Source organism: Mirounga leonina, unplaced genomic scaffold, assembly GCF_011800145.1.
Source record: "Mirounga leonina isolate KUSES-001 unplaced genomic scaffold, KU_Mleo_1.0 Mir_171, whole genome shotgun sequence".
Lineage (NCBI taxonomy): Eukaryota > Metazoa > Chordata > Mammalia > Carnivora > Phocidae > Mirounga > Mirounga leonina.
The window spans coordinates 8309290-8322221 of NW_023270436.1; the positions used below are offsets into that span (position 1 = coordinate 8309290).

Genomic DNA, 12932 nt, shown 5'->3' on the forward strand with positions numbered 1-12932 from the left:
GTATTTCTGAGCGTGTATATCAAACATTTTTGTAGTGAAAAACTCAAAATAATTCATTCTTATCTCTTATGTTTCTGTGGGTTGATGGGGCTCAGCCAAACAGTTTGTTCTTGGGGTCTCATGCAATTGCAGTTAGACAGTGGCTGGGTCTGGAATCATCTGAATCCATCCAAGATGGCACACTGACATGGCTGGTAATTGATGCTGGGAGCACATCTGGGCTGTTAATCAGAGTGCCTGCACACATATGGCCTCTCCATTACCTTGGTCTTCATATAGCATGAACTCAGCATGGTGGCCAAGTTCCAAGAGTGAGTGTTAAAGGATAGAGGAAGTGGATGGAGGATAGAGGAAGCGGAAGTTGCCAGTCTCTTAAGGCCTGGGCTCGGAAACCAATACTAGGTCATTTCATCCATAGCACCATATACTATTGGTCTTAGCAGTCAGAGAGCCCAACTACCCAAATTCAAGGGGAGGGGACACAGGGATAGACCCCATCTCTCAGTGAAAGAGTGTCAAAGGATTTGTGGCTATTTTTAATCTATCACTTACAGTTATATTTTCATATTAAAATTTAACAAGTACCCCTGGAACTAATTCTATTCTTTCTTTACCTATAATATTGAACAGGTTTGACCAATTCTGTGTACAGTGAAATGTTTGTTGGCCCAGATGAGTTTGACTTCTTTCAAATTGCAGTTGATACTGAAATAACATTCTGCTTCAAAGAATTAAAGGTAAACAAAAATTTGTATCAAAATTTCACTGGTAGTTTTTAAAATAAAGATTTCAACTATTTTTCTTCTTTTTCTCTTTCAGGGAATGCTGACATTTTCAGAGGCTACACGTGCTCCTATAGCCATTCATTTTGATTTTCCTGGGAAGTAAGTCCTTGGGAAATTTCCTCCCTCCCTCCCTCCCTCCCTCCTCCCTCCCTTCTTTCTTTCCTTCCTTTCTTCCTTTTGTTATATATCAATAATAAAACCCTTTGGATCACTTTGAAATTAATTCACACCTCAAGAATTCCTTAACTTTACTAGCAACACTTACCAAACTAAAATTTGAAGGATGCCATACATGGCATTTTTAAATTGGTAATTGAAAAAGATATATTCTGCAGAGTGCATGGTGAAATTAATTGCCTAATTAGAAAATTAAATTATACATGGCTTAAACAAGTCTAATTTCTATGAAACCATGATATTTCATATAGTATTTCAGAACTAAAATTTCAGAGACTGGGTTAGATGAGCTTTTTGAAATCAGATCTGATGATGTCGAAGGACCATGTTAATTTGTGAAAAGACAAATAGGACTTTAACTGTCTCTTTTTACTTCTGAAGTGTCATTTTCTAATTTTCCTAATGTCCATCAGAAAACATGTATGATGCTTGCTCTGACTTTGCCTTTTTTTAGACCTATGGCTTTAAGTATCGATGATATGTTACTGGAAGCTAACTTTATTTTGGCTACATTAGCTGATGAGCCAAGTAGAGCATCTTCTCCACAATCACTGTGTCTTTCACAAAAACAAAAAAGGTAAGACCAATGTTTTAACATCTTTACTAGATGGGAAAAAGTCATTGCAATCTTATTCTGAAATAATTCATTGGCATTCATTTAGGAAACAATCGAGAAGTAAAACATTAGATCGGAAATATTGACTGAATCGGGAAGAGCTACAGTAGGAGCTAACTAGTGAGAAATAGCACCAATCATGCACTAGACATTCGTTTTTTCTCTTCTGATCAGAATTTAACAGGACTGTCTGATTTATCTTTGTTATTACCCAAACCTCATTTCCAGTTTTGGCAGTTGTTTTTTAGGAGGGATACAGTGTTAAGGTTCACGGGTAAGTTTCTGTTCACTGCCTAGAACTCTTCTTTCTCGGACATGGGGACAGCCTTTGTTTTTCTTTTGTCTCAATAACTTTTGGTTTTTTTTTTTTTTTGGTGCAGGGTGCTTCACTGTAAAAGTTAACTTAAAGGTACTATGGGAAATTTGGAAAATAGAGAAAAGTACAAAGAAGATAAACTGCACCACCTGGAGATAGCCACTATTAACATTTGGCTCACTGTTCTTTATTGCAGACTTTTTATTTTGCATAAGATGTCTTAAAATAAGATTAGGATCATATAGGATATGCAGTTTTCTATCCTCTTTGTCCCCCACAAAATATATTGTGAACAGGTTACAATATAACTGATTATGACTTGGAAATATGATTTTTAATGACTGTATAGAATTTTATCATGCAGATGTATAGTAATTTGATTTTTTTTCTAACTCAGGCCCTGTTACTATATCACAAGTTTGTCTCATGCACACTGGGTTGCTTTACTGAAGAATTTGAATCTGTATTTATTTAGAAATTTAGAAAATTTCTAAATAATATATGTAAATTTTAGCTTTCTTTTTAAAAAATGTTTTATTTAAATTCTAGTTAGTTAACATACAGTGCAATATTGGTTTCAGGAGTAGAATTTAGTGATTCATCACTTACATACAACACCCAGTGCTCATCATAATAAGTGCCCTTCTTAATGCCCATCACCCATCTAGCCCATCCTCCACACACCTCCCTCCATCAACCCTCAGTTTGTTCTCTATCGTTAAGTCTCATGGTCTGGGCAAAAGACATGAACAGACATTTCTGCAAAGAAGATATCCAAATGGCCAACAGACACATGAAAAAGTGCTCAGCATCCCTTGGCATCAGGGAAATCCAAATCAAAACCACAATGAGATACCACCTCACACCAGTCAGAATGGCTAAAATTAACAAGTCAGGAACGAGGATGTGGAGAAAGAGGAACTCTCCTACACTGTTGGTGGGAATGCAAACTGGTGCAGCCACTCTGGAAACCAGTATGGAGGTTCCTCAAAAAGTTGAAAATAGAGCTACCCTACGACCCAGCAATTGCACTACTGGGTATTTACCCCAAAGATACAAATATAGTGATCCGAAGGGGCACCTGCACCTCAATGTTTATAGCAGCAATGTCCACAATAGCCAATGGAGCCCTGGGTGTTATACGCAAACAATGAATCATGGAACATGACATCAAAAACTAATGATGTAATATATGGTGATTAACATAACATAATAAAATTTAAAAAAAAGATGGGAGGCTCAGTGATGGACATTGGGGAGGGTATGTGTTGTGATGAGTGCTGTGTGTTGTGTAAGACTGATGAATCACAGACCTGTACCTCTGAAACAAATAATACATTATATGTTAATAATAATAAAAAAGTCTCTTATGGTTTGTTTCCCTCTCTCTCTCTCTCCCTTTTATTCCTCTCCCTCCCATATGAGCTTCTGTTTTGTTTCTTGAATTCCACATAAGAGTGAAATCATATGGCATTTGTCTTTCCTTGACTGACTTATTTTGCTTAGTATAATACACCTACGTAATACACCTTACTAGAGTGTCCACATTGTTGCAAATGGCAGGATTTCATTCTTTTTTTTTTTAAGATTTTTAAAATTAATTTATTTGACAAAGAGAGACACAGAGAGAGAGGGAACATAAGCAGGGGGAGTGGGAGAGGGAGAAGCAGGCTTCCTGCTGAGCAGGGAGCCCGATGCGGGGCTGGATCCCAGGATCCTGGGATCATGACCTGAGCTGAAGGCAGCTGCTTAACGACTGAGCCATCCAGGTGCCCTGGCAGGATTTCATTCTTTTTGATGGCTGAGTAATATTCCATTTATATATATATATCACATCTTCTTTATCCATTCATCAGTCGATGGACATTTGGGCTCTTTTCATAGTTTGGCTATCGTTGATAATGCTGCTATAAACAGAGGGGTGCATGTACACTTCAAATCTGTATTTTTGTATCCTTGAGTAAATACCTAGTAGGGCAATTACTGGATAGTAGGGTAGGTAGTTCTATTTTTAACTTTTTGAGGTAAATTTTAAACTTGCAACAATCAGTTCTATGTTGTTTCAATATATTCTCTAAACTAGTGTTATCATTGTCATCCCATATTGCTTCATTAGTTATATAAAAATATCCATTTGCAGGCTAACAGTTCGTTCATTTAATCCCTTAATACCTCAGGTCCGATCTGATGTGTTCAACAAACAACAGTTCCAAGACTGGCAAAAATGCAACCAGCAAGGCCCCAGGATGTATCTTGAGAAAAGCAGCACCCAAAAGGCTTTATCCTAATGAGACTCAAATAGACATCCCTGCATTGGAAAACTGTGGCAGCCCTATAATGAAAAGAGTGAATGAAGACATTAGTGAAGTGCCAGAAAGCAGTGTCAGCGACACGGAGGAGGCGCCAGGGTCTTCATATCGAAGGAAGGTAAAGGGAAAACTTTGAGACATGACAACGTCTCAGTCAAGATTTCTCATCATCTGTCTCCCTTTGCAGTCTCCCTGCCCAGGCCCACCCCAATGTCCTGAAAATAGTTTCCTTACTTTTTGATAGGAGAGAGGTGAAACCAGTCTGACTTACAGACTGTCAGTACAAAAGAGTTTAAATTGCTCATTGAGCAACAAAATATATTCAAGTAGATATTTGGGTCTCTTGTATTAAAGAATAAATTACGATTGCTTACAGGATAATCTTTGAATACAAATAATATGCTAAAGGCATATAATTGACTTTCTAAGATAAGTGTCCTCATTTTATTTTTCAAATTGGGTTGGGAAATCCTTTACTCATCGTAGTACAAATTTAAATTTCATCCCAACAAGTATCACCAATTATTTCATAGTGGAGTCCCAGTTAATAACCTATTATATTACCAACATTTTACTAGCTGGATGATAAGCTTTACAGAATGCCATTGTGTTAAACCTTATGATATCTATTGAACTGAAGATAAATATGATTTATTAGAAACTGAAGTATCTCAAATAATAATTCCCAATTTAATATGTTTACATTAATGGTTTATTTAAGCTTGTTTTACTATTGCTATTATTATTGGTTTAGAAATATGAGTTTCTTAACAAATTTTAAGGGAGAAATAATATTTCTAAAAGTCACTATCTTACACTGTATAAAAGACTTTTAGGGCGGGGCGCCTGGGTGGCTCAGTTGGTTAAGCGACTCCCTTCGGCTCAGGTCATGATCCTGGAGTCCCGGGATCGAGTCCCGCATCGGGCTCCCTGTTCAGCAGGGAGTCTGCTTCTCCCTCTCACCCTCCCCCCTCTCATGCTCTCTCTATCTCATTCTCTCTCTCAAATAAATAAATAAAATCTTAAAAAAAAAAAAAGACTTTTAGGGCAGTAAAATTGGGTAGTAAACTCCATTCATTATTCAGTTTGATACTGTGTTTATTGAATACCTATTATATGCCTAGCAGTTACAGCAATTTTCTCTTGTATATTACTAACTTGGCCATGAGGTGAAAACTGAAATTTGCCTTTCATTATACAAAAGCATTTTCCCCTTCTGTTTTTTTGGTCACACATATTGTGCTTACCTTTTCAAAGGTAACAATACAAAAACATTTTCTGGCCACTTCACTTCCCTGAAATTCACTAAGATTGCCCATTTCCTCACTAGGGCAAGTGACATTTATAAAGAACTGTAAAGAACTGTAAGCTCCATGAGCACCATTACAGGACTCTTCTTCAAATTTCCCATCATGTCACGTATATTCTAAAAACAACCGCCACCCAGGGTGCCCCAACACAGTCCTATTTTAAATGGTATTATTTGCCTTAATGTGGCAAACTCCTGCAAAACTGAAATTACAATAGGATTGTTATTTAGACCTTTATCATCTTCCATCCAAACTATTGAGAGCCTTCCCATTGGCCTCCATGCCTCCATTCCCGTCCACTCTGGTTCTCCTCCAGTGTACCAGAAGATTTTGTCCAAACCTTACATTTACAGTGAAGTACAGAGGTTTAGAGCACTGGCTCCAGATTTAGAATTCCTAGGTTTACATCCCTGTTTGCCACTTACTGGTTGTGTGACTTGGACAAGTTACTCCTCTCTTGCCTTGGTTTTATTATCAGTAAAAGGGGGATAATAATAGTACTACCCATTAAATAGAACTGTGGGAATTAATTGAACTAATATATGGAGCTGGCACATGGCTAATGCTCATTAAATGTTAGTTACTGTTATACATTACTCTCCTGTCTTCAAAACTCTTGGATCATTCCCTTTGTCCCATAGGATTACAACTAAACTCCTTGGAATGGCATTCAGGGACTGTCCCTGGGGTATTTATTATGCTCTTCACTAGGCCTCCCCCTTTCCTCCTTCCTACTCCGATACAAAACATACCCTATGCCGGGAATGGCAGATAGGTTTCCTCTTTAGTAACACCACCAGTCATTTGGTTGGGCAAACTAAGTTGAGCATGACTAAAGCTATATCTGTAGTTGATTTGCAGCATTTGCCATGTACACAGGAGGGCCATCCCTTGTGAACCAGACTCAAGCTATAGCCATTATGGTGCTAGTAACATTCTGATAATAATATGGCCCATTACTATTTGTTTGCTCCTTTGTTTTTAACTTTCCATTTTAAAATAATTTTGCTTTTAAAAAGTTGCAAAAATTGGGGCGCCTGGGCAGCTCAGTCGGTTAAGCATCTTCCTTCAGCTCAGGTCATGATCCCAGGGCCCTGGGATGAAGCCCTGTGTCAGGCTCCCTGCTCACTGGGGAGTCTGCTTCTCCCTAACCCTGCTCGTGCTCAGGCGTGAGCTCTCTCTCTCTCTCTCTCAAATAAATAAATAAGTTCTTAAAAAAAAGTTGCAGGGTGGGAGGATGGGTTAGCCTGGTGGTGGGTATTGAGGAGGGCACATTCTGCATGGAGCACAGGGTGTTATGCACAAACAATGAATCATGGAACACTACATCAAAACTAATGATGTAATGTATGGGGATTAACATAAGAATAAAAAAAAAAGTTGCAAAAATAGTACAAAGAATTCCTACATACCCTCCCCGACTCTCCAAATGTTAACATTTATGTGATAGTACAATTCTCATTTCACCAGAGAAAAATCAGAAAATACAAATAAGAGATCATCAGAGATAATCACTACAAACACTTCTATTATTACTGTTAGGGCTTTTTCTATGCATGTATATACACACATGCTTGCGCACATGCACATTATATTTAAAAAAAATTTTTTTAAAGATTTTATTAATTTATTTGTCAGAGAGAGAGAAAGCACAACCAGGGGGAGCAGGAGATAGATGAAGAAGCAGGCCCCCTGCTGAGCAAAGAGCCTGATGTGGGACTCAATCCCAGGACTCTGGGATCATGACCTGAGCCAAAGGCAGACACTTAACCGACTGAGCCACCCAGGTGTCCCATGAACATTATATTTTTTAAAATTTTGAAATAAATTCAGACTCACTTGCGGAAGTAGTATAATGAATTCCCATATACTGGTCACCCAGATTCCCTAAATATTAACAGCGTCTCCTTTAGTCTGGAACATTTTCTAAATCTTGTTTTATCTTTCTTTACCTTGACACTTTAGTACAATGTTCCTGTATTTGAATTTTTCTGATTTCTTCATGATTAAATTTCAGCTGTGCATTTTTAGTAAGAATGAAACAGAACAATGCTGTGTTCTTCTCACACATTTTATCTGGAAACCCATGATGGAGATTTGTCTTCTTGGTGATCCTAATTTTATCATATAGTTAAGGTTATCTGCCAGATTTCTCCACGGTAAAGTTACTGTTTTCTGTTAGTAATCGAGAGTGGCTTGGTGGGAGATACTTTGAAACTAAGTAAATATCCTGTTTCTCATCATACTTTTTGCCTACTAATTTTAGCATCCATTGATGCTTTTTTGTCTAAAATAATTATTACTGTGATGCTTGACAAATGGTAATTTTTCTATTGTCAGATGAAATTCTGCTTTAATAACTTTCCTTCTCTCCATTTATTTGATATTCAATTATTTATGTGACAAAATACTCTTGAATATTAATTTTATTTTGGAGGTGATAATCCATTACTATCATTTATACTGGGAGCCTCTGTCTCTTTGGCATATCTCCAGCGTTTTTTGAGTACTTCCTTACTTTCTGGAAACTTAAAGTGTTCTAGGCTTACCTTGTATTTCCCAACTCCAACCCAAATGGAATCAGTCATTTCTCCCAAGAGTCCTGGTTCCTTTGATCGGAGATGGCAGACAGAAACAACTTCTGGGTGGTAGGTGTGCTCTTTTGTACTGGGATTTCCTTGCTTCTAGGCCCTCTCAGCAGACAAAGCTAGGAAACATATGCATTTATTGACACACACATATTGATCAATTTTTATATCTATTTGTATACATACATACTTATGTACATTAAAACCCATGAATTCATACTGATACCTCCAGTTCCAGTCCAACACCACAGGGTTCATACTGGCCTCCCCCATTTATTTTTTTAATTATTTTTTTAAAAAGATTTTATTTATTTATTTGAGAGAGAGAACATGAGCAGGGAGGAGGGTCAGAGGGAGAGGGAGAAGCAGACTCCCTGCTGAGCAGGGAGCCCAAAACAGGGCTCTATCCCAGGACCATGGGATCATGACCTGAGCCAAAGGCAGATGCTTCACCAACTGAGCCCCCTGGGCGCCCCTCCCCTGTTTCTTTAAAACTCCTTTGTCTGAGGGCGCCTGGGTGGCTCAGTTGGTTAAGCGACTGCCTTCGGCTCAGGTCATGATCCTGGAGTCCCGGGATTGAGTCCCGCATTGGGCTCCCTGCTCGGCAGGGAGTCTGCTTCTCCCTCTGACCCTCCTCCCTCTCATGCTCTCTGTCTCTCATTCTCTCTGTCTCAAATAAATAAATAAAATCTTTAAAAAAAAAAAAAAAAAGAAAACTCCTTTGTCTGACAGTGAGAAACTTGGCTGTTGTTATCCACAACATGTTTACTTATTGTTCAATCTGAGAACACATAGTTTCAGAATTGCTAATCCATACCCCTGGAGAAAATGAATCTGCTAACAGAAGTACAATATTTGTGAATATTATTTTGTCTTCAGCTATTAAGTATATATTCAAAATACTGTTTCTCAGGGCACCTCATTGGTGCAGTCAGTTAAGCATCCAACTCTTGGTTTCAGCTTGGGTCATAATCTCATGGTCAGGAGATCGAGCCCCACATCAGGCTCCATGCTCAGCACAGAGTCTGCTTGAGATTCTCTCTCCCTCTGCCCCTCCTGCTGTGCACGCTCTCTCTCTGAAGTGAATAAATAAATCTTAAAAAAAAAAAAATACAGTTCGTCAAAGTTACTTAGGTTAGTTTTTTTCCCTCATTCATATTTCAGTATGGTTATATTAATCATCTTTAATGCAGGTAGCTTTGTTTGCTCCCATTTTGGTTCTCCCCAAATCCTTGTTGATTTTGGTCTTCGAGTGCTGACCTGTGAACAGCACTAGAAGTCAGAACTATAAAAGGGTGTATGCAGAGCAGTGTCACTCCTTCCCTTCTTTGCACCCTTTGTAGAGAATAAATCTGTTTTAATCATTTGTTTCTTTTTGCACAAATGAGCAGATACATACATATTTTATTTCTTTTTCTATAAATACTATTTTCCACTTTGCTTTTTGCACCTAGCAGTATGTACTAGAAATCACTCCATATCACTTTATTTTTCCCCTCAATAACTGTGTAGTATTTCATGTGTGATATACCATAGTTAATTCAACCATTCTCTGATATGTGGGCATTTAGATCCCTCCCCCTTATGTTTTGCAATTACAAAGCTGCAGTGAATAACCTTTTACACATGTAAAGGTTTTCATATTGTCTGAAGTCTATCTTCAAGACAAATTCCTGAAAGTGTGTTGCTGGTTTAAAGTGCATATGTAAAAAAGAAAAAAAAGTGCATCTGTAGTCTTGTTAGATGCTGCCAGATTCTTCTCAGAAAGGTTGTACCAGTTTGCACTCCCTCCTGCAATAGAGGAGAGGGCCTATTTTCTGCAGCCTGCAAACAGCATGTATGTCATACTGATAGTTAAGAAATGGTACCTCGGTGTTGTTTTAATTTGCATTTCTCTAATTGTGAGGTTGAACATCTTTTCATGTGTTTAAAAACTTTTGTAATTTTGGGGTGCCTGGGTGGCTCAGTCGGTTGGACATCTGACTCTTTGTTTCATTCAGCTCAGGTTCTGATCTCATGGCTTGTGTGACTGAGCACCAAGTTGAACTCCATACTCAAGCAGGAGTCTGCCCCTTTGCCCTCTTGGGCGGGCTTTCTCTCTCAAATAAATATTTAAAAACTTATAATTTTTGTGGATTTATTATCTCTTCCCATTTTTCTAATTTTTTGTCCTTCAATTTTTAAGAGTTCTTTATATATGTAAGGATATTAGCCATTTATTTATCTGTGATATATGGTGTAAATATTTTCTCTCAGTTTATCAGTTGTCAAATTTTTAAGGTTTTTTTTTCATGCAAAAATTTTTTCATTTTATATAGTCAAACTTACCTACCTTTAAAAAAGAATCATCTTTGGATTTTGAGTCATTAATTAGAAAGAAAGCCCTTCCCCATGTGGAGGTTAAAAGAGAAACTCACCCATGTTTCCTTCTAGAACTTGTATGGTTTCATCTTTTTTTTTTTTTTTTTTAAAGAGGGGGCACATGAGCGGTGGTAGTGGGGGATGAGGTTCCGGAGTGGGGGAGGGGCAGAGGAAGAGGGAGAACGAATCCCAAGCAGTTTCCCTGCCCACTGCAGAGCCCAACACAGGGCTCTGTCTCACAACCCTGAGATCATGACCTGAGCTGAAATCAAGATTTGGACGCTTAACCGACAGAGCCACCCAGGCGCCCCTGATTTCATCTTTTTAGATTTACACCTGAACTATTTGGAGTTTCTCGTCTTGTGTATGGTGTGAGGTAGGGGTTCAATTTTATCTTTTTCAAAATGGCTACCCAGCCATCCCAGAACCACTTCTTATAAGGTCTACCTTTGCCTTAGTGATTTGAGGTGCTCTCTTTGTCACATACTACATTTATTTATGTTTTGGGGTCTATTTCTAGACTTCCTTTTCTATTCTGCTGATCTGTTCATTTGTCAGAACCACATTTTTCATTACAGAGGCTTCAGAGTATGTCTGAATGTTCAGTAGTCAGTATCCCTTTGTAGATTTTGTCAGTTTTTCCTGGCTATTCCTGAATGTTGAACTTTAATATCAACTTATCTAGCTCCATAAAAGTCTGTTGTCATTTTTTTATTGGGATTTCCTTAAATTTGTTAACTTGGGGAAAACTGACATGTTTATCATGTTGAGTCATTCTGTCCCAAAACAGGCAATGTATTTCCACTTGTTGGTCTACTTTTATGTCTTTCAGGGGTGTTTTAAAATTTTCCTCATATAGGTTCTATGAATTTACTAAGTTTATTCATAAGTAATTAACCTTTTATGTTGCTATTGCAAATGGAGTTTCCTCCACCATTATATTCTCCAACTGCCTATTGTATGTATATGAAGGCTATTGTTTTCTTGTGTTAATTTTTTTTTAAAGATTTTACTTATTTATTTGACAGAGAGAGGAAAAGCAACAGGAGGAGTGGGAGAGGGAGAATCAGGCTTCCCACCAAGCAGGGAGCCCAATGCTCCCAGGACCCTGGGATCATATTTTCCTGCTCTTCTGGAAGCTTGCTCTCCCTCTCCTACTCCCCCTGCTTGTGTTCCCTCTCTTACTGTGTCTCTCTCTGTCAAATAAATAAAATCTTAAAAAAAAAAAAGATTTTAGGGCGCCTGGGTGGCTCAGTCGTTAAGCATCTGCCTTCGACTCAGGTCATGGTCCCAGGGTCCTGGGATCGAGCCCCACTTTGGGCTCCCTGCTCAGCAGGAAGCCTGCTTCTCCCTCTCCTACTCCCCCTGCTTGTGTTCCTGGTCTTGCTGTCTGTCAAATAAATAAATCAAATCTTTAAAAAATAATAAAAAAATAAAAAATTTAAAAAAGATTTTATAATAATTTATCTTCTTACCCAGTTCATACTGGACTTGAGGTTAATTCCCAGTTTCATGGCTGTTCATAAGCATTTTCATTAGAAGACTGTTAGACACCAGGAAAGGGCTCGATCATTCAGCCATTCAAGATTTACAGGCTGAAGAGTAGGTGGGAACAGAGAGAGTAGCAAAGAATATTTACCCTAATAGCAAATTCACAGCAATTTTCAAAAACCAAAGTAAATATAAGCTTTCTAGTCTAGTATATAGCACCATAAACATTATGAAGAGCTATGTGCATATGATATTATATGTTGAACGGACACAGGTGCTACCTCTAGGTCATTTCCAGCCTTAGACTCTTGACCTTGGTCAAAACTAGATTCTTCAGAGGCAGCTGAGAGTATGCCTCTAGTTAAAAAATCAAAGCCAGTCGTATTAATTTCCTATTTCTGCTAGAACAAATAACCACAAATTTAGAGCCTTAAAACACCAATTTATTGTCTTAAGGTTCTGGAGGTCAGAAGTCCAAAATGGGTCTTACTGGGCTAAAATCTAGGTGTCGGCAGGGGTGTGTTCCTTTCTGGAGACTCTAGAAAGAAAACAATCTGTTTTCTTGCCTTTCCCAGTTTCTTGAGGTCACCTGCATTCTTTGGTTTGTGGTTCCCTCCCATCTTCAAAACCAGCAGTGGGGACACCTGGGTGGCTCAGTCGGTTAAGCGTCTGCCTTTGGCTTAGGTCATGATTCCGGGGCCCTGGAATCGAGCCCTGCATTGGGCTTCCTGCTCAGTGGGGAGCCTGCTTCTCCCTCTCCCTCTGCCCTTTTCCCCTGCTCATGCCCTCTCAAATAAATAAGTAAATAAAATCTTTTAAAAAAAAGTTTAATAAAATTATGAGTTGTATTCATAAAATTAAAAAGAAAAACCCAGCAATGGCTGGTTGAGTCTTTTTCACATCACTTTACTATGACCTTTTTTCTTCCTCTCCCTCCTTCACATTTAAGGATCCTTGTAATTCCATTGGGCCCACCTGG

General features: G+C 38.4%; 2 protein-coding genes across 3 annotated transcripts in view; one reads left to right on the forward strand and one right to left on the reverse strand.

The window, feature by feature from the left end:
• The window catches only part of RAD9B (RAD9 checkpoint clamp component B), a 37843-nt gene that overhangs the window by 19505 nt on the left and 5406 nt on the right, over positions 1-12932 (forward strand). The window contains exons 7-10 of the mRNA XM_035016985.1: positions 631-737; positions 820-884; positions 1417-1539; positions 4072-4321. Of these exons, the coding sequence (XP_034872876.1) occupies positions 631-737; positions 820-884; positions 1417-1539; positions 4072-4321 (545 nt within the window). The remainder of the gene's footprint in view (positions 1-630; positions 738-819; positions 885-1416; positions 1540-4071; positions 4322-12932) is intronic.
• PPTC7 (protein phosphatase targeting COQ7) overlaps positions 1-12932 on the reverse strand; it is a 64736-nt gene that overhangs the window by 4911 nt on the left and 46893 nt on the right. The window contains exons 7-8 of one of the 2 annotated variants that reach the window (XM_035016987.1): positions 8063-8220; positions 4067-4226 (exon numbers count right to left, since the gene is read on the reverse strand). The gene's annotated coding sequence lies outside the window, so the exon portion shown is untranslated. The remainder of the gene's footprint in view (positions 1-4066; positions 4227-8062; positions 8221-12932) is intronic. The other variant, XM_035016986.1, reaches the window with a different exon arrangement.